General features: G+C 33.7%; 1 protein-coding gene across 3 annotated transcripts in view; it reads left to right on the top strand.

Annotated features, from left to right (window-relative positions):
• The first annotated feature begins 1,830 nt into the window (after positions 1-1,830).
• Positions 1,831-25,803, top strand: part of LOC136803630 (la-related protein 4-like) — a 34,507-nt gene continuing 10,534 nt past the window's right edge. The window contains exons 1-2 of one of the 3 annotated variants that reach the window (XM_067060360.1): positions 1,831-2,045; positions 17,083-17,228. In XM_067060360.1, coding sequence (XP_066916461.1) covers positions 1,941-2,045; positions 17,083-17,228 — 251 coding nt within the window. In that variant the 5' untranslated portion in view covers positions 1,831-1,940. Of the gene's footprint in view, positions 2,046-5,709; positions 6,166-11,831; positions 12,631-17,082; positions 17,229-25,803 lie in introns of those variants that run through there. The other 2 variants (XM_067060361.1, XM_067060359.1) reach the window with 2 other exon arrangements.

The following is a 25,803-nucleotide window of genomic DNA, read 5'->3' as shown; positions in this document are numbered from 1 at the left end:
TATTGCTAAATAGAATAAATGCCCTAAGAAATAAGTGATAAGCTAACTACTGAAGGTTCATGCTAGATTATCAAGGTTTTGTAAGTCAGGGTGCAGATCCCTAGCTGGACAGATTTTTTATCCAAGTAAATGCAATAGGATTAAAGAATTTTTACAGATCAGTGCCGTAGGAAGCATTTTCATATTAGGGGGGCTGAAGTTTAGTGACAGTGAAAGTTTAGTGAACATTTTGAAAATTTGAGCTCTAGATTGCTTGAAAATGCACTCAAAACATGCACTTATAAGACAATTATGACAAATTAAAATAGAAAAACTTTGCATTTTGCAAAATAACCATTTTTAAAAAAAAATATTGGGGGCATAGCTCCCCCAGTTGCTACGGCACTGCAGATAATATATTAGATACCAAATTGTCAGTTTTTGAGCATTGCTTAGATTAGAATAATAAGATGAGAAAGTGCCAAACTGTCTGGTAGGCTGCTTATAATTCAATCACCAAACATAGAATCTAACACTAACAAGTAGCCTGGACTGTTCTAACGAGCGTTCAGGACCATTCAAAATCAGATTTTCTAGAAGGTCTGAAGGCCAATCTAAAACAAATATTTCACTCCTAACTAGACTGTCTCTAATACTGTCCAATTTTCAGGTACTTTAAAATTGCTTAGGGACTCACAATTTTGGCCGAAAACTGCCTATTAATTAAGGTTTTTGGGTTATTGCTTCATTAGTTTTTCTGATTCTTAGCAGAAAGAGAGCAAGGTGCTACAAACTTTAAAATTTTGATAGATAAAGAATATCAAATTTTTATCGTTTTGATCCAATAACTTAATATTTTGGTATTATTTTACTTACAGACCAGATTATATTAAAGGGCTAATGAATCTATGATTAGTAAAAAACCTATTTATTTTCAGATGATATCCTGTGATTTGGAAGTGCTATTAACTTGAAGTTTTGACCAGTGATGGATAATAATGATAATATGTGACTTAAAATTTTATGATTTTGATCCAGTCACCTGATGTATTGGTATTTTATAGACCAGCAGAATCTATTAGCAGGCTTTGTTTAAAAATGCATAGTAACAAAATCAACCTGCCAACCTATTTAAATGATATCTCATGATTGGAAAGTGTTCTGAACTTGTTTAATTGGATTTTTTGGGATCTTGGGAAGAGTTTTCTCAACTGTTGCAAAAACTAAGTGTGGGAATGCAGGCACGACGGAAGCTTTTTATATCTGGTACGGCGAATGAGGAAATTTAAGCGATTTTATAGCGATTTGACCGACGAAGAGGAAAACTTCGGGTATTTTTGTGAAAATCTAATAATCTAATACCTGCCGTACCCGTTGCGTCGTGCCTGGAATGGCTTGGAAAATACTAAAATTGAGGCCAATGAGTTGTACACAATTCATTTTTTTATTATTATAACGTTATCGGCCAAAACTTGTTCAGCCTTAGTTATTAGTCAGCCCTAATTTTAGTCACCTCGTAAGAATTCAGTCACTAAGGGTTGACTAATAATTAAGACCGACTAAAAATTATAAACTTAATTAGGCTCTATTCATGATTATTATATTCTTTGTCAAAGTAATACCGATTGGAAAAGTGGGTTAAGGAAAGCTTTATGAACTTTTAATTTGGCCCAAAGTTTTAGTCTGCCCTAATTTTAGTCAACAAGCCAAAATTTAGTCACTTAGGACCGACTAGGTTTTGGTCGATAAGGTATCTGCTATTATTACACTCATCAAACTTTTTCTTAGTATCAGTTAATTGAATTCATTGACCATTTTTTAATTTGCTTTTTTATCCTTTTCTTTGATTACAGGTCAAATTAAGATAAGCAGTCTGTAAATCGTAATAATATCGGCAAAATCAAACTTTTACCCTGGATTATTGAAAAGTTGATTTGAGAGCAGTTCATTCTACAGCTTTTATGACTTCTGGTGTGATTGAATCACTTTCGACCTTGAGTTTGGAAACAAACACAGAAGATACAGAGACATCGTTAGCTGACACAAATACAATTCATGGTTCACTGGTAAGCTATTTCTTACTTTTCTTCTTATCTTTATTTTCTTCCTTTATAATGAATAATTCTAGATTTCAGCCCACCACATGGTAAGCCAAGCCATATTTAGTATGGTAGGGCAGCTTTTTATAGTCTTTTTCCACTAATAAAAGCTATTTTTACAGTTTTTACCAAAAATTGTAGTGATTTTTGGAAGGGCAGTGTCTGATAACTGGACTCTAAAAGGGCTTGAAATATGACCTGTAATCCTCAGGTGAAAAAATCTGAACATCATATCATGTTTAATTTGATACTTAGTAAGTCATATATAACCTTCCTTTTTGGACCTACCTTGGAGGTCCTGTGAATTGACCCACGTTCGTCTGTTCACGTGTTCGTTCATTCTTTCGTCAGTTACCTTAACCCTATTCGGCCTAGGGGGGGGGCTGTTTCTGTTCTGAGGTCAAATTATCAGTAATAGCACCTGAAATAATAGAGCTTTTGCCATGAAACTTTCTGTAAATTCCTAACTTTTATTTAGCTTCAAAATAAAAAAAAATTTGACACCTAAAAATTTTCACACCTTGAGCATGATGACATTTCTGACAGTGGGGTGTCATAAAAATTGACATTTTTCCAATACAAATTTATTTTTTATGTCAAATATATCGTTTAAACCGTAATTTATTGAATATTTAGGATAAAATAAGCCTTTTAAACTCAGACAACTTTTTTCTAAAGCCTTTGTTAAAATACAATAGCTATTTATAAGAACAAAGGAAATTTTAGGTTTTTGCTCACTTTGGGCATAATGAGTGACGTCATCAAAAAAAAAATTTATCAAAAGTTACCTTATGTGCCAAATTTCATTCAAAAAGACCAACTAGATCAAAAGTTAAGGGGTGGTACAGGAAAAGCCCCCCCTAGGTTTGAACCGCCCCTAAAAGCCTAGGTTGAATAGGGTTAAGTGTATATATTTTGGTGGGTACTAAATTCTTGTGTGTACTCAATTTTTGCAAGTTTATAGGATAAATCTCATAAAATTTAGTACTGTTTAAATTTTTCAAAATATACATATACAAAATCACGAAATTAAATACACGCAAAAAAATTTCAAAATACGCTGAAAATGAGGAAACTTTATTTTACATTGTTTTCGCGGGCAGAAAGTTTCGCGAGACCGAAAAGTCGCGAAATTTCGCAGATTTAATTTTCGCAATTTTTACTTTTTGAAGAAAATTTACGGAAGAAACTTTCGCTGTTTTTTGTGAATGTTCAATTTTAGTAGCAATAACTTTCGCGAGAGGCTAGGGAAAGTGAATAAAAAATTAATTCAAATCTCATTTTTTTCTTCAATCTTAAGAGTGATATGCTAATAAATGAAAGATAAACTATTTTGCTCTTCTTCCTCTCATTCCGAATCCTAGTCACTGCGATAATATCGATAATATCGACTCCCCTCGGCTTTTAAAATTTCATTTTTCGCGAATTTCTTGTTTCATTTCTTACCTGGCAGAAACTTTTGCGAAAAAATGCCAAAAACACGAAAAACGCGAAAGTTTCTGCCCGCGAAAGTTTCTGCCCTTTTAAAAAGCTGCTAAAAGTAATCATGAAATATTGTACTTGCGAAACACGAAAAAAATTGCGATTTGCGAAAATTTAGTGCCCATGAAAATATCATACACTTAACTTGACTTTTTGCACAATGATGTAAAAGGGTAATGTTTGAAATCTGATAGGGCCTGATTTTTGAAAGAACAATTTTTTGGGCAAATTTAGGCCAAAAAGTGCCTAAAAATAGGCTCTTTTGGTTTTGGTTTTTTTCCTCTATTTTTTCCAGAAAGATCGAGAGAAAGGCAGGTTTTTTCCAGAAAATCGCATTTTCTTATTTTGGGAAATGCCCTTTTGTCATTTTTAGGGAAAATAAGCATTTCTCGTAATTGCCTTGGAATTTTTTCTGATTTTTTGCGCAATGATGATGTGAAACTGTAATGTTTAAAAATCGATGGAGTCAAATTTTCGAAAAATAAATATTTTGGGGAAATTTGGGCCAAATAGTGCCTGGAAATATTTTTTTGAAATTGCTTTATAGTTTTTTTCTAAGTTTTGAATTTATACAGAGGGAAAGGTTCTCTAAGAAGGTGAATGAAGCCATTTTTCCCAGAAAAATCTTTTTGACCATGAAATCAGATTTTTAGTATTTGGGGAAATTCCCTTCTATCATCAATTTTAGGGGAAATCAGGGGAAATAAGCATTTCTCCCGATTTGGATTGATATTTTTGTCTGATTTTTTTACTATTGTTGCTATTTTGTTCCTATTTTCTTATTACATCAATCTTCAGGAAGGTCCATTTAGCATGTAACTTGTTCTGATCAAGTTAAAGTGTTTTTCTTTAGTTCTGTTTTCTTTAATAGAAAATTTCTGCCCCAATTTCATTTTCTTTTCTTTTTTCTTAAGTCTTAGAAAACATATTAAGGGCTCTTTTTATGCTTGTTAAAAATAGCTTTAAATAGTTCATTAGAGACAAAGTTATCGTTTTAAAGTAAGTGGTCTTGTTCCATGAAAGTGGTCTAAACAATTTTACAGAGGTATAAAGTCAAATAAAGTCATTTTAACCATTAGAAGTCTAAAACGTTCATAACACAGTTGTTATGAACGTTTTAGACTTCTAATGGTTAAAATGACTTTATTTCTTTGCAATAAATACTGATGCTGTTCATAATTGTGAGATTGTGATTTTTCAAAAATCATTTGATAAAAAAGTCATTCCAATCTACACAACGTTGTCTCCTATATTGGTACTAAAGAGCTTCATGTTTTATTTGGTGAAAGTGGTTTAATATGGGGATTTTTGTTACAACCATTTGGCATTTAAATATTTTGAAATACTGAAATCTCGTTCAAATGTTCTTTTGTCACCACTCAGTACCTTTTTACCTTAAAATATCAACATTATGCTCTTTTCTTTTAAAGATCAATCTTATGAGACAATTTTACGGCGATAAAATAAGTACTAATGATTTGTGTATAATAACGCTTATTCTAAAATTGATGATTTTTAAGCCTATGAAGGGTTAAGTTAGTATATAATTGGTCATAAAACCCAAAAAAACTCAATTTTGCTCTAAAAATAAGAAGAGGATAGGAATAGCTTTATGCTGACAATGCCATGACAAATAAGAACAGCTCGGCCATACTAAACCATCTTTTGGTAAAGCTAGAGGCTAGAGGCTAAATAAAATGAATTTAATAAAAACGATTCATGCCATCAAGCTGAGTGGTGTAAAAAAAACAAAAAATATTCGAAACGAACGAATATTGTGCAGCAAAAAATGGTATGTCTCGTTCGCTGTGTTTACAGAACGTTCGATTTGTTTATGAGCTCGTTCGAAAAAAAATCTCTTTCTCTCTTTTCTTCACTGCACATCATTTTTGAACATGGTAAAATCAACTTTAGTTTAACTAACACGTGTTCCAAACAGTAAACATTGAAAACTGTTCCCTTGGTTCCTCTAAACATGAAAATTCTTGCTTTCCTATCAGAAAATCTCCTGTTTTTTTTCTTCAGTTTTCTTTTTAGTTTTCAGTCTTTTTTTTTTCATTATACCGATCAAGAGACCAACAGTAAACAAAAACTCTGTTTCCAAGCATTGTTGAATGTAGCATTTTTTCTTAACCGTCGTAGTTTTTTTGAAGTATGTTGTAAAGTTTATTACAAATAATTGTTTCGCCGTCGCGCTTTTTTTAACGACAAATTGACTAATTGAAGAATGAAGAATTCCTATACTAATATGTTTTGATTTATATTTCAAAAAAAGATTTTTTAATTTTCTGGAAATTAACAGACTGTTGCTGATAAGTGTAAGTGGTTGTAGAAATACAATTCCCCTGGCAATTTGTGTGACTGGTCAATTCCATTCGAGAAAAATGTGTTGACAAAAAAAAAAGAAAAATTTTATTTGTGAACGGTTGGTTGCCATTAATATAAATCGAATTCATTTGTTGTTGTTTTTGCACACTGGTATATTTTACGGCGCTAAAATTTTTATTAAAAGAATTGAGCAAAAATGACGATGGTAGTTCAACTCAATGTTAGTAGCGAAGAAATATTTTCTCTCAAACGTAAACATGAACCTTCAAGCTCCACCGTAAGATATTGATTATTTTGATTTTATTTTTCAGTTTCGTCCTGAAAATTCTTTCTAAATTTGATTTCAATGTGTTTTTTAACGACGTTTCCTATACATTAATACTTTCGTTACTATGATTCCTCACCTAATGTTAATCTTCCTTAACTACAAAACCTGTGGGAAAACTTTGTTTCGTGTAGCTGCCACACACAGCATAAACTATTCTACTACATCGTAACTTCCGGGTTTCTTGAATTTCAGATTTTGATCAAACTGCTCCTCTTTCATTTCAAATTATTCCAATGATCTTTGTGCTGCACTCGAATCTTATTTCGAACCTTAATTTAAATTTAATCTCATGATTTATGTTTTTCAATGAATATCTAGATTTAGTGCGATTAGATCACGCGAGTGAAGTCTATTGCTTGTTGCAATAAGGCTCTAATTTCCATTTTGAAGGGTTTTATAACAGGGGGGGGGTCAGTACTAAAATGTAAGACATACATGAGTACTAAAAGGATTTTTGCTAATTTTTGACATACCCCCACCTATTTTTCGAAAATGTTATTTTAGTACACATGTACTAAAATTATTTTGAGCAATTTAACATAGATACCACCCTTTTTTTGCCCTTTTACGGCTTTAAATTTCCCAAAATGGGGTCATTGTTACAAACCTAGTCGAATTTAGTGCATCAATCTGCAAAATAATATAATTTTATTACTAAACTGTGCTGAACTGTACATAAAGATAATTTTAGAAAATATTTAAAAAATTGGAAAAATTCTGAAAGATTTCTGAAGGTTTTTTTGAAAATTCCTGAAAAAAAAAATCAAATTTTTTCCAAAATTGTTAAAAAAATGCTCCATTTTGGCTGATTTTAGAACAAAATACTAAGATTTTTCAAAAATTTCTTTAAGGGACCACCCTTTTTGGTATTTTAGTACACATGGTACTAAAATTATTTTTGAGCTTTTTTGCAGTACCACCACGTCACTAAATGTCATGATGTCTGAGATTTTAGTACCGACCCCCCCCCCCTGTTTATAAAGGTTTTGTTTTTAAATAAGAGTGATATTGTAATTTCAAGCTTCTTGATATTGAATTGACACGGATGTGGAGCAAGATTGGTCCGAAAGAGGAAAAGAAAAACATTTTTTGCTTATATCAGCACAATCAGGCACAATATAACAATAGGCAGACACTGTCCTAATATGAAACATGTGTCTGATATGAAACGGGAATACTAATGAAAAAATGAAACCTTTACAAGGAACTTCGACATATGGAACTTTCAGGAATGAAATAAGCCACATTAAGCAAGAGGAAATATTGTGAAAATAAATACAAAATACAAAGATTGCTAAATGAAATGGTCTATAAAACTACCAGAATCGAAAGTTTTGATTCCATGGAAGTTCCATTAAATACACGCTTGTTGTTAATATGATCATGAAACTGAAAGTTCTAGAACATAGTTTTTAAAGGACTATTCGAGGCTCACATTTCAGAAATTACCAAGAAAATACTAAGCCTTCAGATGAAAGTAAACCTATTTAAAACATCTTAAGAACAACTTAAAAGGAAGTGAGTTTACTTGTGTTCTTATTGAAAATTTTGTATAATTTTTTATTAGAGAAATCATCATCATGTTTCTATCGTGTGTGGGCGTGTAAGCATGTAAGGATAATGAATGGGGGTGGTAAAGAGGTTGAGCGTGTAGTAATTTTCCATCGAAACAGTAGGCACATACATTACATATTTTATAATTAACAACATCCTAGGTATTAAACGTTATTTCTATTTATTAAGAAATTCTTATATCAGTAAAACCAATGTGTCTTGACTGCTTGAAAAATCTCTCTCGTGATCAAAGGATGTGATTGCTCCTGTTATGCGCCTGTTGTCCCTCTTCGGACGCTTAGATGTCTTAGATGTATTTTGAAGGTTTCATACATTTCGAGAATTAATATTTTTATTACCTTAGCTTTACTTTGTTTTTATGGTTGCCTTGACAGATTTGGAGATGAAATGATATATGCAGTGCAGTGAGCTCTCTTATAAACTTTACTTGACGGGCTAATTCTATTTTGTACAGTCTTCGTAGTATAGTTTGTAGAAGTTTATGTGTATTATGACAAGCAAACCAGACAACGTTTTACCATTTTGTGACCGTGGTTGGCTTCACCTTTCAACGGGAGCTACTAAGGAGATACCAACGCAGTTAGTTTGAAGTTCGTTGGGAAGCTAAGAGAAAAATAAATAAAAATTTCTTTTGCATCTAGGAACGCGATAGCAGTATGTCGCACCTTATTTTTTCTAACCATCGCGAGCGACACATAAAACCCCATAAAAGGGGCTTTTCAAACTCGGGCTCAAAAAGGGGATTCCCAGGGATTCCTGGTATGTGACTTAGTTTGTTTTGTCACGTTTTCGGCAGTTGAGATTGATTATCATCAACACAACATATTTTGATAAAGCTTGGCCTTTTTTCTTAAGTTGTAGAAGCTATTGTCAAATACCAAATTATAGGTGGGTTAAAGGGCTGGTAAACTGCTTATGAAAATAATTTTACTATTTATTATTCCCCAGGATTATTACACAAAGTTTCTCAGTTCTGCCGTTGATCTTGCTTGAAGTTTGTGCTGATGCGCTGGCGTAACCATCCTATTGATCGTGAAGATAAATTCTTGATAAATGTTCCTTGATTCTGAAAGCGGAAGAGATTTGATCTATATCAATGTTGTTGAATCTACAAAATAGAAACCGCCTTGAGAACTTTTGGGCATCCTAGCGTATCTCGTATAGTATGTTTACTGAGAATCGATAGTAAACGTGTATGTTGTATCTTTGTTTGTTATCCTGACTGGACAATATAATGTACTGACGGTGGGCACGCAAACACGTACGTTTCACAACATTATCTCCGTGCGTAAAAGCATGCCGTAGGTGCCGGACCCCTATCATTGGAATGCAATTCTCCCTTCAAGCATTTCATATACAAACAAAATGATTTTGAGGGTGAGCTAGAGCGATATTCACCATTATGACGATCGCTTCATAAATTCATACGTCTAGTCGCCATTTCTATTTCTTTGATTGTTTTCTTTATTAGTGCGAAAAATATGTATGTTTCCCCCTTCGTCTATAGTGTCTAGTAGTTTGTCCCTGTTTGGTGTTTGTTTTTGAATATGATTTCTTCTTTTTTGGATAAAGTAGGTAGAAGTAGAAAACATACTTCGGATTGGGTTACAATAAATTTTTTTATAGAAACTAGTAAATTTTTGCTGAACCTCGACTTTTTTTCGTGAATTTTAGGCTGAGTTGCTTTTTAGAAATGTTCCTGAATTTATCGAATACCTAGCAAAAGAGCAGCATATTGGTTAGCAATGTTTGAAAGTTGAGTCATTGACTGTTCTTAAATTGTTTTTGTGTTTGAGCAAAATCGAGCCTCGTGATCTTATAAAATTGTATTCATATAAAAAACATTAGCAGACTTGTGAAAACCTGGTGATGATGACTAGTTGAATACATCGAAGAGGGAGAGAAACCGTGAAAAACAAAACCGACGGAAATTCTCAGAAATTTTCAAAAACAACGAGAAAGGAGCGAACATTGAAAACAAAACACAGTTTTTTTGTCACTAGATTGTTACCAAACGTACGTTTGTCGTGGGCTGCTTTTTTATAGAAAAAGTGTGATGAAAAAAAAGGGAAAAAAATAAAGAATTCTAAAAATAGTATGTATCCGCCGACGACTAACATTGCGAAAAAAAATCCCGAATAAATATTAGAAGGAAATAGAAAGAATAAGAAAGAAACCGAGAAAAGTTGAAGCAGAGGCGTTTCGAAGAAGAAGAAATTTCAATTTTCATCAATTGCCAATGTTTATCATTTCTTCCTTATTGTTATTATTTTTTTCTACGATTGTTCCTTTGTTGTCCGAAAAAATCTCTTTTGTTTTGCTTTATAATAATTTGACGAACAATGGACAGAATTTATCAAATATTTACTAACATCAATACAGATGTGTTAACGAATACTACAAAAGAAACAAAAAAAAGGAAGAGGTTTTAAAAATAAAATAGGAAGAAAAATGAAGAAGAAGAAAAATGAATTCTTCGGTAGCGATGATGGTAGGCGATAAAGAAACGACGAATTTCTTCGGACTAGGTTTAAGTTTTCGGTTACGGACGGTAGTCGTTCTTATACAGCGAGAGTCAACAGTTATGGCAGTTCAAGTTCTCACATAGAAGAAGGGAGATAAAACTGCGCTAAAAATAAAGAAGAAATTATAGCCAGGGAGAAAGAGTGAAAGACAGTGGGGAGAAAAGGAATAGAGAATTTGAAAAAACTCAAAACAAAAAATAAAACATAAGTTTTTATTCTTTCATACTGGACCAAAAAAGAAGAACCATGAAAATGAAAATCTATTTCTCTTTCTCTTCTTATTCTTTTTTTTTATATCCATTTTTTATTCTGTTCGAGTCGTACTGTTTCGTATTAAGATACTGGTCTGGGTCTAGTATGTCTAGCTGGATTTGTGTTGTATCTCTCTTCCCTTCTAGAGTACAGAGGGGGAGATGGCGAGGAAAGGGAGAGAGATGTTTCCACTGTTATTTTTTCGTTGTTTTTAAAAACAATTTTTTGAGACCAGGCATGTTTTCCTAGTAAGCATAAAAAGTAAGACTTTCGAAATTCTTTGAACTAGTTATCCTCTAATTACATTTACAAATCCATCAATCTAGACTAGATCACCACATTATTTCTCATTTTTTGAGTTAGTTGTACTTCCACTAACATATTATTCTTATAGTATAATTTACGTATAATGTTTTGGAAAAGCATGTGTGAACTACAGTAGTTTTGAAGACCATTCACTCTTGAGGAGAGATTTTTTAGAGATATAGAATTTTCTTTTCCATGTTGTTCTTTAAATTTTCGTTCAGACTAGGTTATGTTATGATCAACAATATATACAGATTTAAAATCCAGTCTAAAAACCAGGAACTAGGAAATGTATTAGATGTAAAAAGTAGATTCTGTTAGATTAAATTATTGTTTTATGAGTGGATTGATTCACTTTTTTCAACTTAATTTTTCATGTTCTTGCCCTGTCTTGCCAGACTGAAAGTTATGAAAAAGAATCAGCTTTTCAAGAGTGGTTGGGGTTTATGTCTTTTCATTTTTGAAGTCCTGTTTTACCGATTTTAACATTTCAGTAACATTTGGATGTAGTTCAAAGTTGTTGTTATTGCCTGGGTTTAGATGTGATTGGGACCAAAAAAATGATCGAAAGTGACAATCGCTTAATTTCGTGTTCTTAAGATGATGATTGACCGAGTCATGAAATACCATAATTCATGATAAGCACCATTGCAATGTCTTCCACGGACCCAACAACTGATGATTGGTTGAGAGTGACGTATTGACTGATTTTACGTCACTTACAACCAATCAGCTATTAGGTCCATGATGTAATGTCAGAAGACATTGCGATGGTGCATATCATGAATAGAACACCATAGAATATGATAAGATCTGGATTTGGGAGACTTTTTCTCAGTAAATTCTTTTTTAAAGGGGTTGCACAGATTATTTTGTTCAGTTGTAGTTGCAACTTAATCTTAAATCTGAAACCACTATTAGTTGGTTATATTAAGGTTTTTATTAATCTTTATATTTAGGAAAAACAGAAAAGCCTCTATATTTGTCATTGTGACTCTTTTTTTTCCGAGACATAAAATCATCTCTCGTGTATTGATTTAAACCGATACATTTGGTGGATTCTTTAAGGATGGTCGTTGGTCATGCATGATTTCTAAAGCAATATGTTGTTGGGGAATTTAATCCAAATGTTGTATTTGTAACTTATCTTGACTTTTTTTGGTTTTGATGGTTTTTGCTTTTTTCGTTTGGATAATCATTTTTATATCTTCCACAAAAAAGCCTTGGATATAAAGCCAAAAGTAGATTTTTGAGTCATATTATACTTCTAAACATGGTGTATCCAATGCGACGAGTGTTCCACGTCAAAGTCTGGTTGACTGAAGTCAGCTCTGACGATGAAGATGAACCAGAACGTATTGTGATCTGTAGAACGCCCAGCCCTCAATATTCACCTGATCTCCACGCCCTTCACCACCCACCGCCCAACATCATAAAAACAGAGTTCAATAATATACTTTCCAATAATCTAAAACCTGATTTTCAAAATATGCATACGACTCACTTGAAAAACGACTTCAATACAATGCCACATCATACAGCTCCACACAATACTACAAACATGTTAAAAACCAACTATTACAGTAGTGATTTACCAGACAAGAGGGGTTTGAATGGAATTGTAAATCGCCATAGTTATAATAGTGGTGTTGGACACAACAGAAAATATCTTGAAGTGAATAACAATGTCCCTTCTGAATGTGATTCCAGTGAAGGTTATGAGACTTTCGATGAAATGTCTTCTCATCTCGGCTACGTAAGTGTTAGGGGCTGTTCACATGGAAGGTGGGCCTCGGATAGATTTTCGAACGTCACGTGATCTATTTTTATCCATTTGACTCATCGTCAAAAACTGTGACTTAACGTTCGAAAATCTATCCCATCTCACATGGGGCAGTCCGCCTCCATATTAACAACCCCTTAGTCATTTTTGGTTCTCTTTGTTTGTTATTACCATTTAGTTTCTTACTTACAGACAAGCAGGTATAGACATGTAGGACATATAGACATGTCTATTAAAGTTTCATTAGCACAAGGGATGCTCTGATTTAAGAATAGACAAGATTACGAACTATAGGGTTGATTTGATTGCTGGCTTGCCGGAAATTTTAAATTTGAAAGGTTTTTGGTATTGGGTGTGTCAGCGATGACAGAAAATTGTACAACTGCAGTACAGCAAGTTATGCTAATTTTTCTTTTCTTTCCACTGTTTTGTTCCTATCCAAAGTTTTTCAAATCTTAGAAAATAATATTTTTCCTTTAATTTTTTTTCTGACCATAATCAAAGAGAGGAACATATTTTTCTTAAAGTGCATCAGATGTTCTTTCTTCATCTTCCCTTATAATATTATCCTAATGCCAAGACAAACGATTTTTTTTTCCTTCGTATTAGCTTGTTTGATTACTTTCTTTACTTTCATAATTTTTTTCACGTTCTCGTTTTTCTTCTTCTTCTTTTTTAGTTTACTTCTCTCGTTTTAGATATCTGTCTTCACAAGACCACTATTTGTTTGTGTCTATGTGTTGATGACTCATTGAGGCTCAAAGTGAAATTTTTGTCATTTGCAATTCCGTGTTTTATCTTTATGTCTGACTGACCGTCTTGAAAAAGTTTTTTTGAAACAGCAAAAATTCCGTATAATTTTCTAGTAAATCTTTTGTTAGTTTGTGAACGATATCTTTTCACTTTGATACATATTTGCGTCAGTTCGGCCACATTTTCATAAAGGTATACCAATTTTAAAACAAAAAGCAACATCTCTATATCCGTGCGTGAATTTATTCCGGACTTGTGGAGACAGAATCTGTCTTCTTTTATATTACTTGAAAACGAAACCATAACAGAGAAACATCTTCTTTAAATGGCAACAATGTTTTTTGTGTTTGGAAGTTATCAATATATCTAATCTAATTTTGATTATTTCATCTAATGTGCCCCTGAAACACTTTTAAAAACTAGAGGGAAAATCTCGCGGTACGGCGCATGACGTCACCTCGAAAGTATCCTCTATGCGTTACAAGGGGTAAAAAATATTCAAAAATAGAATATACGATCTAAAATCGGATATATCTCTTCTCTTTTGTTCTGCTTATCATATCAAAGGACTAGGAAAAGGGCAAATTTCCCCTTTTTGGGTTTGTTGTTTCCTAATAGTGTTTAAAGGCTCAAAGCTCTTCTTTCCATCCTTTCCGTCTCGAAGTTCACCGAATCCAGGGCGAATTTGATGTGTGAAATCAACGGCAAAATTAATTCTTTATCTGAAATGAAAGGTGTACTTTTGAATACTGTTTTGTTTGCAATTCAGAAGAAGTGCATTCCTTTTCCTCTTGGTCATCCTTCTATTGTATATCACAGGGGTCTTATTTAGACCCGGCGCAGAGCAAATTTCGCCGTTGTAAGGCACGAAGAATAACAATTCACTGGGTTAAAATTCTGTTCGCCGCCCCACGCACATAATCAATACACTGGGTTTGCTAAGAATTCTCCGGTATAAAATCTAGAATTGTTAATTTTTCATTCGCCAGCCTATCAGAAACAAAGCAAACCCCCTGATCATATTCCGATGACGGTACCTGGACTCACTTGTAAAGATAAATTGGGGCGAATGTTTCTTTGATAACGGCTCAAACATCTTCTTTAATAATGTTCACCGGAAAGTCCCAAAAGACTTAAATTAGGAAGTAGCTTTAAAGAAAAATCGAAACTTTGATTGATTGCTCAGGATTGCTCATGATTTCTGAGAGGTCCCTTTTTTGATCGGTTTAGAAGAAAAGGTTGGCCACTAAAATTTTGATCAAATGAAACTTTTTTTTTGAAATGATTCCTTTAATCTTTATAAAAATTAGAGAGCCTCATTTGAAAGATTTCCCACTTGTTAGGTTCCCCTTTTTGCGCTTGTTTCTGTCCTAGCCACTAATATATTTATTTGTTTTTAATATTCATATATATACAAAGTTGATTTGAAAGAAACTTTAAGGGAAAGGGAAGAAAAACATTTTTGATATGAGGCGACTAATATATCTGTAAATTTGTGTCTAATTTCCTCCCACGTTAATATATACTGTTGAAGAGGAAGCTTGTGATCAACTTCCTATTTTTAAAGTACCATTCTGAGTATACTGTTTTTTGTAAGAACTAGTGAACTTTCATTGAGGCTCGGGTGTTCTCAAATCGTTCGTTCGTCCGTTTACCAGCTTTTCTCGGGATTGGCCCATTATCTTTTTCTTATTTCTTGCAAAATGACAGTACTAAAAAAGTCACAGAGCCCGATTTTCGAGAAAAAAAATTGTGCAAAAAAATTTGTCTAATTTCCTCCCACGTTACTATATACTGTTGAAGAGGAAGCTTGTGATCAACTTCCTATTTAAAGTACCACTCTAAGTATACTGTTTTTTGTAAGAACTAGTGAACTTTCATTGAGGCTCGGGTGTTCTCAAATCGTTCGTTCGTTCGTCCGTCCGTTTACCAGCTTTTCTCGGGATTGGCCCATTATTTTTTTCTTATTTCTTGCAAAATGACAGTACCAGAAAAGTCACAGAGCCCGATTTTCGAGAAAAAAAATTGTGCTCCCACGTTACTATATACTGTTGAAGAGGAAGCTTGTGATCAACTTTCTATTTTTAAAGTACCATTCTGAGTATACTGTTTTTTGTAAGAACTAGTGAACTTTCGTTGAGTCTCGGGTGTTCTCAAATTGTTCTTATACTTTTTGTAAGGCCGAAATTGAGCAATTTTATACTTTATATGCTTTTTTTTTAATTTGACGTTCAGGATTGCTGTTAATTTTTCTTATTTTTTGAATTGTTTCAGCCTCATTGTTCTTATAAAATTGTTCTAACAAAAAAGTGTGTACTATTTCGATTTTTAAAAATTCCGTCCTGAATCTGAAACTACGCGGTGGGATCGTCTTCTACACGTCGATTTCACTAAGGCTAGGATGAAAGGTGATTTTTTTTATTACCTTGTAGCACCAAACTTAGCCGAGTTTTCTTCTCCAAAGCTTTAGACATCTAGCACTGATGCAGCTTAAATATATTCCTCATTCTGTCATCCTGTATTGAACCGATGCTCTAAAAGAAAACACAAAACATTCATTAAAAGATATACTACCCTAGATCCGGATGAAAAATTCATCTATTAGTAAAATTGAAAGTTGATTTTCAAACATGAAATTCAAATTGAAGAACTGTCATTGAAACAGATTGAAACATTTTGTTAACAATAAATATTGTCTGCCGACCATTGTTCACTCGTTGAGCATTGTAAATTTGTAGTAGCTTTTACTTGAACACGGTTCTAAACATTCGCTATGCGCTATCAAAACATTGATCAGACATGGCCTGTGGTTTCTTGCGAAGAATTGAAGCGAAGGTTTACAAAATTATTAATAGAAGTGCGATGTTCGATCAAAATCATCATACGTAATAGAAGTACGGTGTTCGATCAAAATCTTCAAATTTTCCATTCTGGAATTTAATTGTAAGATTAAGTTTGTTCTTGCCTACTATGTTTTAAATCTATTGCTTTTGTTTTTGTCAATCTTTCGCCTGATTTTCACTCCGGTCGGTTCAGTCATTCCTGCAGACAGGATTAAGAAGCAAATAGGAGGATTTCTAAAAGCTCTTTGAGAATAGACGACGAGATGAGAAAAGGGTAGTCCAAATTTAACGATTCGAAATTTCCCGATTCTAGGACATTAGTTAGAGGTATGTAGTATGCTATCATATGATATCAGGTGGAAATTTAAAAAAAATTATTCTATGACCATGTGCAAAATTTGATAACTTTAAAGTAAGCTTTATTTTACAAGTTAACAAACATTACTTGATAGAAACATTGTTATACCAAATTAGCTTGAATCGTCAATTTTTTTCTGGTTTCAAGTAATTCTGGTAAATTTGCATTAGCCCATTTATAAAATATAAATAATCATGATAGAACTTCTTACGCAATGGAAAAGTCTGAGTTGTTTTATACAGGAATTACGTCAGTAACGCGAACTTTGTGAATTTTCCAGAGAATCGCAATGACGAATATTTTGATCGTCCTTTAATTCTAATACAGTTGACGCTCGCTACGAATAGTAGAGCGCCGTTTATGAGAGTTTCTCATTGACGATGGATTTCAATATTATCGAATAATGGAGCGTATCAAATAGTAGAAGGTCGATAAACTCGATTAACTAATACTTTTGATTTCTTGTTTTAGGATGGGGATACATCGACGGAAGGTTCCATTTCACCTGATCTATTGATCACCAACGAAGTTTCTCAACCACTTCACCAACCAACGGGTCACTCTGCAGCTGCTGTTGCCTCCTTGAATGCTAACGCCCCTGCCTTCACCTCAATAAGGTATGTGGTTTTTGTATGTTTCAATTCTTGATATTTTGAGACGGGAAACGGGAAATCTTTTTTGTGAAAATCTGGTACGGCGGCCACTGCACCTGCCGTACCCGGTGCGTCGTGTCTAGGAACTGGGTACTGCAATAGATTCTCGCGAGCTGTGGATAGAGTTATTTTTTGTTCCCTTCGGACCTAGATGATGATGGTTTGCTGCTGATTTTATCTACATGTTTTCTTATAATGGGCTCTTCCAGAAAATCGTTCATAGGGTTTCGAAGATATATTGTGATAAATTGCCATATCAATGGCATAAATTTGAATATGTCCAGGATTGATTAAATTATCCGACGGGGGAATAAATTGAAATCACCACTCCCCCCTTTGTTTCTTGAAGAGCCCAATCTGGTCAATTCTATTTAATTCTAATAGTATCCAAAGCTAATACTTGAATAATCATATGATTTGCGTCTGTATTTAGTCATTATTTGAAAAATTGTTTTACGTTATTGAAGTGACGTTTGATGTGAGAATGAGAAGTGAAATGACTACTGTGTCTTTCTTATAATAAAATCATATGCTAGTGATTTATGGTAGTTTTCCATCTCCTTGACAATTTCAACTTTAAAAAAAAAAGCTAATAAATCAGTTGGTGCTCCTCGTGTCGCGATTGAACGTAAAAAATGTGTTGGATCCAATGTGTTTTTAACAGGACTACACGTTTATTTTGTAAGAACAAACTTTATAAGAATCATAAAGCTTGTGTGGCCAGAATGTTAAGGACACGGTTAAGAACATTTGAGGCTTCATGAACTCATACTTAAACACCCAAATTGCCCCAAAATACTCACAAAATGGCGAAATTAAGAACACTTTAAGAATATCCGAAGGCTTCAAAAATTTTGGATGTTCTTATAAAAACGTGTGCTTTTTGCAGGCTTTAAAAAAACTAAGCCCTTTCCATGTTGGTGTTTTTGAAGTTGTTTTAAAGATTGTCTACTTTGTTCTAACAAAATATTGACCAAATTAGTTTATGTCTCGAGTCTCTAGAAGGCACTAGAGGAAGATTATGCTTTTAATTTTAGGGGAGGGTGGTGGTAAAAGTTGATTCCCATAATCATTATAGAGATATAAGTAAATACCCTGGGAAGTCGACAGTAGGTCTCATCATTTTTTGTAATTTTGGTTATTCATACTTTTAAAAATTTTATGTCTAATTTACATAAAGATGTCGAATAATGCTTTTTGCTTATCAACAAGTATGATTTCTCGTTGTAGCATTTCCATTGTTTCTACTGTAAAAGGAAATTACCGTTGACATTAAATTTAGACGGATCCCTTCTGTTTACATTCATATCATTAATGACTTCTTTCACTCAAAGGTAGATTTTTTAACGAGAAATCTGTCTGAATTACTTAGCTAGCTCTCCTCCCTCTTTGTATTTGTATACTGTAAAGAGGAATTTTAAACAGGCAACGTGTGCTAGCTGGCTGGGTTTTGAAAAAATGAAGTGTATTTCAAGTTATAAGATTACAGAATTGCCCCCTCTACAGCCCCTGGTCGTGTTAGTCTATTTTCAAATACTTCAAACAAACAATTGACCGGGCTATTCTGAGGCTCGTCAGATGATAAAAAAGATTACGTCATTATCTTTGTTTCTAGATTTGGCATGGATGTGTTGTGTCTGTATAATACACGGTCTGGCAGTATTCGGCTATTTTTAATGACTGATTATAGTTTTTTTGTTTTCGTACAGCTTAATAGAGAAAGAGAGGGTTTTTCTCTTGAACAGTATTCTCTGGTTGGTTGATGCTATTATGGTGGTGGTTTTGCTTTTAAATAAGCTTTTTTAAATTGCTTATTGAAGAGCGTTGGAAATATTTTTGTATCAGTAATAGTGTGGTGCGAACACGTTGTCAATTTGATTTGGAAATGCGGTGGTGTTCAGCTTTTTCTGTGGATAGTGGAAGAGTTTTTTTAAGGAGTTTTTTAAGATGTTCTTTAATAGCATTTTTTTTTTGAGAGATTATATTATTTTGAAGAGTCCTTTGATATTTTCCATCTTATTTCACGTAGATTTTTGTTGTTGGACAATCAAATTCATCGAATACAGTCTTTGTAGCGGTTAGCGCAAAAAACTGTCCGCATAATGAGAAATGTGCTCTATTTTCGTTCTAAAGAAAGTAATAGACTATTTCTCTCTGGATTGAAATAGCTGGAATGTAGAGGATGAGAATTGTGTCCTTTATTTAAGAGCGTATTTTTATATCTGAGTCCTCGCTTACAATCAGTAGTCAACGATTGTGTTCGTTTCGCTTGTGATTTTTCCCCAGAGTTTTGTTATTATTGTATATAGCTCTAGTGAAACATGTTCTCAGATCATCCCCTCTTAGAGACAAGATATTCTTAACTTAAGACTGTATTTAAAACTAAACTGAGAAAAGAAAAATTAGAAAGTGAAAAAAAAAGAGTTCAGACTAGAAACTGTATTCGTTTCCCTACCTCTAGTGTCTCCTTTAAAATTCACGTGTGTGACTAGCCCGTAATCTCTATAATATAATTTTGATTTGATGGGCTGTAACGGGATTATTAATTTCGCATAGCGAAAGTATTACGATCGTCTTTCGCGGCGGCGGCGGTGTAATGAAAAATTTAGAAAACGAAAGTAGTTGAAACTTCTAGAACATTCTCGAAGATTCTAAAATATGGACTCACTTGCTAAGATAAAATTCAATGATTCCAGTCCGCAAGTGCTAGGTAGGTGGAACCAAGCATTCGTAAACATTCTTGTTTTTTAAAATGGCGGATTCGATTATGCTGTCAGATTTGCTCTGGATTTTTGTATTTTTATCATGTTTTCGATGTTTTTAGAGTACTTAAAGAGGTTTATATTTGTTTTAGCATAGTATTTTATGTTTGTGTAGTTAGTAAATGCACCAATGAAGTGATATGAATCTTACAATTAGAGTTGCCCTTGAACATCACTTCACACAACAACAAATACAGACAAACACAACAGACAGGTATGATCTTCATTTTTACAGGTAGAATTATTTGTTGATATTTGATTAGGTTGTGTTGTAAGAAAGATTATCGTTTACTTAGCACTTAGTATTTCACAGAAGAATAGACCTTTTCGCCTTTCCATCCGCCATATTGAATTGTATGCAAAAATTATGGCGGCCGAATTGCCGTGGTGAAATTCCCTTAGAAAGTATGCAAAACATATGCAAAAAGAAAGTATTAATATAAAACTTACATGCATAATTGGCATTATATCAAAGTGTAATCTTGTAGAAGAAAGATTAAATTTGCTTCTTTTGAAAACTAGAAATAATCAAATTCGCCCATCTCTTAGAACAAGCACTTCAAAAAACCATAACATTAGACATAAACTCAAACTGAAAAATCACCCGCGAAGGTAAAAAATAATCCTTATTCGGCTGACGGTAAATTATTCTCCTGGGAATAGAACCGCCAAACGATCAAATCAAAACATCGATCTGAACCCGCTGAATGCGTGACGTCATAATTACTGCTTTCAGTTTGCGTGTTTTGAAAGTTGGTGTGTACTCCGTCTTCGTGGAATTTTTTAATGGCATGAAAACAGAATATGCTATGTCTTTAAGAACAAATTTCTAAAAGGCTTTTGTTGTTCGGTAAATATTTCTTTTTGGATTAAGAAATTCCATCTTTTATTGTTCTAATGATTATAAAATTTATTTATAAGATGCTTTGTTGACTTTTTAATCTTTGTGTAAACTTGCATATGTTTTGCATATTTTCCAACTAAATCCAACCACGGCTTTTTCGTTCCTGTATTTTTGCATACAATTCAAGATGGCGGATGGAAAGGCGAAAAGGTCTATTCATAGCAGGGGGTATCAATCTATAAGTGATAGAAGCTACCTTTTGATGTGTTAATTGTCATTTTCCAGACTCAATCAATGTCAATCGATGAGCGATGACTAATTATAATAACTAACCGATTGATTGGATGTCGATCGATTTCGATAATCAAGACTATTCTAACTGATAATAGATTAGTTTTTTAATCGATTGGACTCGATTGGCTGTCAATTGTGATCAATATCGAACATCTTTATAATAAATCGATGGAAAATCGATCACAATTACAATTGATAGCCAGTCGAGCTTCCCATAAAATCTTGATTATCGATTGTCTATCAATTATCGAAATCAAACGATATCCAATTCATTGATTATTTATTGATTAGTCATCGATTGGAAAAAGTTATCGATTGTATCGATTGAGAGTCTGGCATGTTGGATTGGCGCTTCGTGGGATAGTGGTCATTGGACCTTGGCAGTTACATCAATATGCCAAAAACATTTTGTTCAACCACCTTCACTTCAAGATAGGCCACCATAGAATGAACTTCCTTTTATAGGATGAACCATATTCATGTGGCTGTCAGCCTTGCACTCCATTGCAGAGGCTAATCAATTTTAATGACTTTTTTGACTAATGACCAAATTAAAATCTTTTTAATTTTTTTTATATTTGAGTATTAAAAAGGCATGCATTCAAATAATAAAGGTCTAAAATTTTTCTCTGGGCTACAGGTGTTAGTAAAATATCTCAAATAGGCTCTGTGATGGAGTGCAAGGCTGAAAGCCACATGAATATGGTTCATCCTATAAAAGGAAGTTCTTTCTATGGTGGCCTATCTTGAAGTGAAGGTGGTTGAACAAAATGTTTTGGCATATTGATGTAACTGCTTGGTTGCTACGCAGGCGTCAAAGTTTGGGATTCCCACTCACAGCGGTTCACTTGAAAAGTGATTGAGCCTTCACCCGGGTCAACCCAAATGAATGCGAGGGAAAACGGCAAGACTGTTGTTGAAGTCAATATCAAAATCTTACTGGAAAATTTGTATCAACTTTGCTTGAATACTGATTGTACAATGGATTTGAGTTTTGATTGATCAGATATATAACACTAAAGACAAACTTTTTTATACAGTGTCAGACTCCCACTCAAAACAATTGATTCATTTTCAATCGATGACACATTGATAACAAATCAATTGACTGGATATCGATTGGTTCTGGTACCGTAAGTTGGTCTAATGTCAACATCCCTCTTCTAATTCCGACACCCTTCCTTAGAGATAGGAATAATAGGAAGATTGGGATGACTTATAGACAAAAGGTATTTTCCTCTCTGATCGCTAAGGAAAGAAAAATGGTTTCCATCAGCGATTCTGACCTTGCAATTATCCCTATCTTTAAAGAAGGTTGTCGAAATTAGAAGGGGGATGTTGACATTAGACCAACGTACAGTAATTGATAGGTATTTGATAATGTTATGCTAATTATGACATTAAGGAAGGCTCAATTACATTATAGTCAGGTAGAATTGCATAACTACCCAGAGAAAAATGGTGTAGAGATGAAATTTTACACAGAGGTCCAGAAATATGTCAGGAATCACCAAAAAGAAGCCCCACCCCCATGAAGATGGGAACACCCTCAAATCCATAATGGCGGACATGGTACTTTTTTCTACAATTAATCAAGGGACCCTTGACAACTGATTTTTAATTGTTTTCAAATGTCAAAAATAACTAGACAGGGAGATTCCTCTCGATGAGTAGATAAAGAAAATGGGGTCACTTTTGAGATTTGGACCACGTGATCCCGAGATATGACCTCTAAAGTCCAAAAAATGACGATTTTGATGACGTCAGCATTTTTACTGAGAGCAATAAATTGAAACATCGACAAACTCATCATGTAGCTCTGATCATGGGCTTTCAGAAAAGTATATGGTTTAATATGTTTAGATCAGCCGTTGGCGAGATATAACGATTTTAAAATCGTTTAAACGCTTATTTTTGCTGAGTCAGCACTTTTTTTTGATTTTAAAATCGTTACATCTCGCCAACAGTTGGTTTAAACATACTAAACCATATATTTTTCTGAAAGCCCATGATCAGGGCTACATGACTAGCTCATGGACGTTCCAATTTATCCATCTCAGTAAAAATGCTGACGTCATCAAAATCGTCATTTTTTGGACTTTAGAGGTCATATCTCAGGACAAAGTGCACCAAGTGCACTGGGTTGGGGTTGATTTGTCAGCAAGTGGGAAAAAATGCTCTGTAAGGGTGTAAAATTTGGGAAAATACCAAATTTTGAGGTAAAATTTGAGAAATTTTAAAAAATTTTGCCCTGAAAAGGGCAAACAATTTCGAAAAATTGCACAATAAAGGGTCAATTTTCAGCCAAATTTTTCCTGCACTGTAAGGGTCCAATTTTAGAGACCTGTTTTTTGGCCGAACGTACGGTCGTTTTCGAAATCGAGTGCCCCCCCCGGGTAGTCAATCAACAAATTCTCAAAAAATATGTAACTCCACGTCTCAATAATATGGATTCAAGGCAATTAACACAGCAGTAACAAACCTTTAAGGTAAAACATTTTTGCAGAAAAAAAATTGGCATTAAAAATTTAAATTAATTTCCATCAAATTTAAAATATTTATGTCATATTCCAAATTTGTGCTTTTCGAGCCTTGAAACAGTTTTTTTATCTAATAGCAATATTTTGCAAAAAATTAAATTATTTTTATATTTATTTTTCAAGGCATCAGCAAAATAAATGCCCGTCAAAGTTGATTGTGTTTGATTTTGTTTTATTGAGATAGTATATATTATGTATCCGTCATTAAAGTCTGTCGTCTCAAAAATATGTAGATACTTTAATTACCTTTCAAACTAATTCTCAGCACCAAGTTATATTAAAGTAGAAAGTTATGTACCGTTAGAATTGGAATGATATATTAGAGAGGCCCCCCAGCGGTTTGCGTGATGGCGTGATTGGGACTTTTTTTTGCGTGATGGCGTGATTAGGGGTGCCGCTGTGGGGGGGGGGCTCATTAGAGGTGAACAATCTATATGACTAAAATGTTCACATTTGGGTGACAATAAAGCTCTAGCCCCGTTCTATTTATTGCACTCTATTAATGGTGACGGGGGGATACTTAGGCATAAATAGGTGCCAGGTATGTGCTGATGCACACAAGGTTTGGTTTTTAACCTTCCCAAGTCTCTGAATTATTTAAGGTACGAAAAACTTGAAAAGTCATAAAAATCTCTAAAAGGTTAGAAATTTTTTTGAAAATGTGCTCTAAGAGTCACATTTTCGCCTTGTCTCTGTAACTGTAAGGGTAACTTTATTCTCTGTTAGAGCCAGTTTTTCTCAGGTCCAATTGACATTCTCCAACTCTAGTACTCCCCGGTCGTTTTTAATATGATTATTTTGTCTATGAATAATCAAAGACTTTGCGAAATTTTCGACTCTGAGTCGTCTTGTTTCTATTATAATACCTGGTAGAAATTCATACCTTTGATCAGATTATTTTTTATGGTGTAAGTTTTTACTCTCTTTATAAGAACTAGTAAAAGAATGTTTGAGACTCGTTTTAATGGCTTTTGACGTTAAATCCTTGAAGTCAGCTACTATTTTAGGACAGAATTTTAAGCATTTTGTGCCTTTCAGTACATGATTAGTTTTTTAGTTTAACTATTTCAGGGCTGAGGGCTCTTAAGGAGTGTAGGATCCAGTAGATTCTTTGGGTGAGAATGTAGTATACCCCTTTTTTATAAAAGAACCAGTAAATTTTTGACGCAGGATGAACTGTTCTTAATTTTTGTTTAGTTTTGAGGCTTAAAAATGTTCTTACGATGTTCTTGATATGCTTTAGTTTCTTTACTTGAAAACTTAAAATCTGTTAAAACCTGTCTTTTGTAAGTGATTTCTGAAATCTGAAACTTAGTATTGTTCTTAATTAGGTCTTATGTTTTGGTCAATTTTCAGCCTCGTACTCTTATAAGATTGTTCTTATAAGAAAAGTGTGTATTCCCGAGAAACAAGAGACTAGAACTGCGTTTTGACATTTTCTGAGGCTCGTGTTCATATTCTATAGCCTAGTTAACTAAGCCCGTATTCACAAGGCTAGGACACACGGCTTATGACAATATAGCGTTTTTCGGCGCTTTAAAGATTTTTTATATTTACGGATTTTAAGTTTGCCTTGGAATACTGGCTTAGGGAAAGGGCGCGTTCATAATATGAACGCAGGATTCGGTGAGCTTCTGATTGGTCAGAGTGGGTCACGTGGTATAAAATCGGGAGTTTTCGTGAGCGATAAAAGTTTATAATTATTTTATCAGAAAACGAGTAGAAGAGGATGGGGACTCATTGAATGCAAGATCTTTCTTCGATTATATTATGATGTGATATTTGGAATACTGTATCAGAAAAAGTTTTCAAGACCGGATCCTGACCTAATCGTGCTTCTCTTGTTTTTGGGAAGAATTGAACTGATGAAGAAAAAAGAATGCTATTCGTCGTAAAGACAGCAAAAGTTGCTTGTTTCCAGAATGGCAAATAATAAAGTAAAGATTTGTGATTGAACATTGACTATCGTATGTGGCAATATATAAGAGAGAGTACTTGTACAGATCCTATGCTGTAGTTCTGTATTCTGATTGGATTGCATGACATGATATTGTATTATACTGTAATGGATAGATGATAGACAGTTCTTGGTTTTTGAC

Source organism: Clytia hemisphaerica, unplaced genomic scaffold (assembly GCF_902728285.1).
Source record: "Clytia hemisphaerica strain Z4C2 unplaced genomic scaffold, Clytia hemisphaerica genome assembly, whole genome shotgun sequence".
NCBI lineage: Eukaryota > Metazoa > Cnidaria > Hydrozoa > Leptothecata > Clytiidae > Clytia > Clytia hemisphaerica.
Note: the sequence above shows the minus strand (reverse complement) of the source record. Positions and strands in the feature narration are given on the sequence as shown.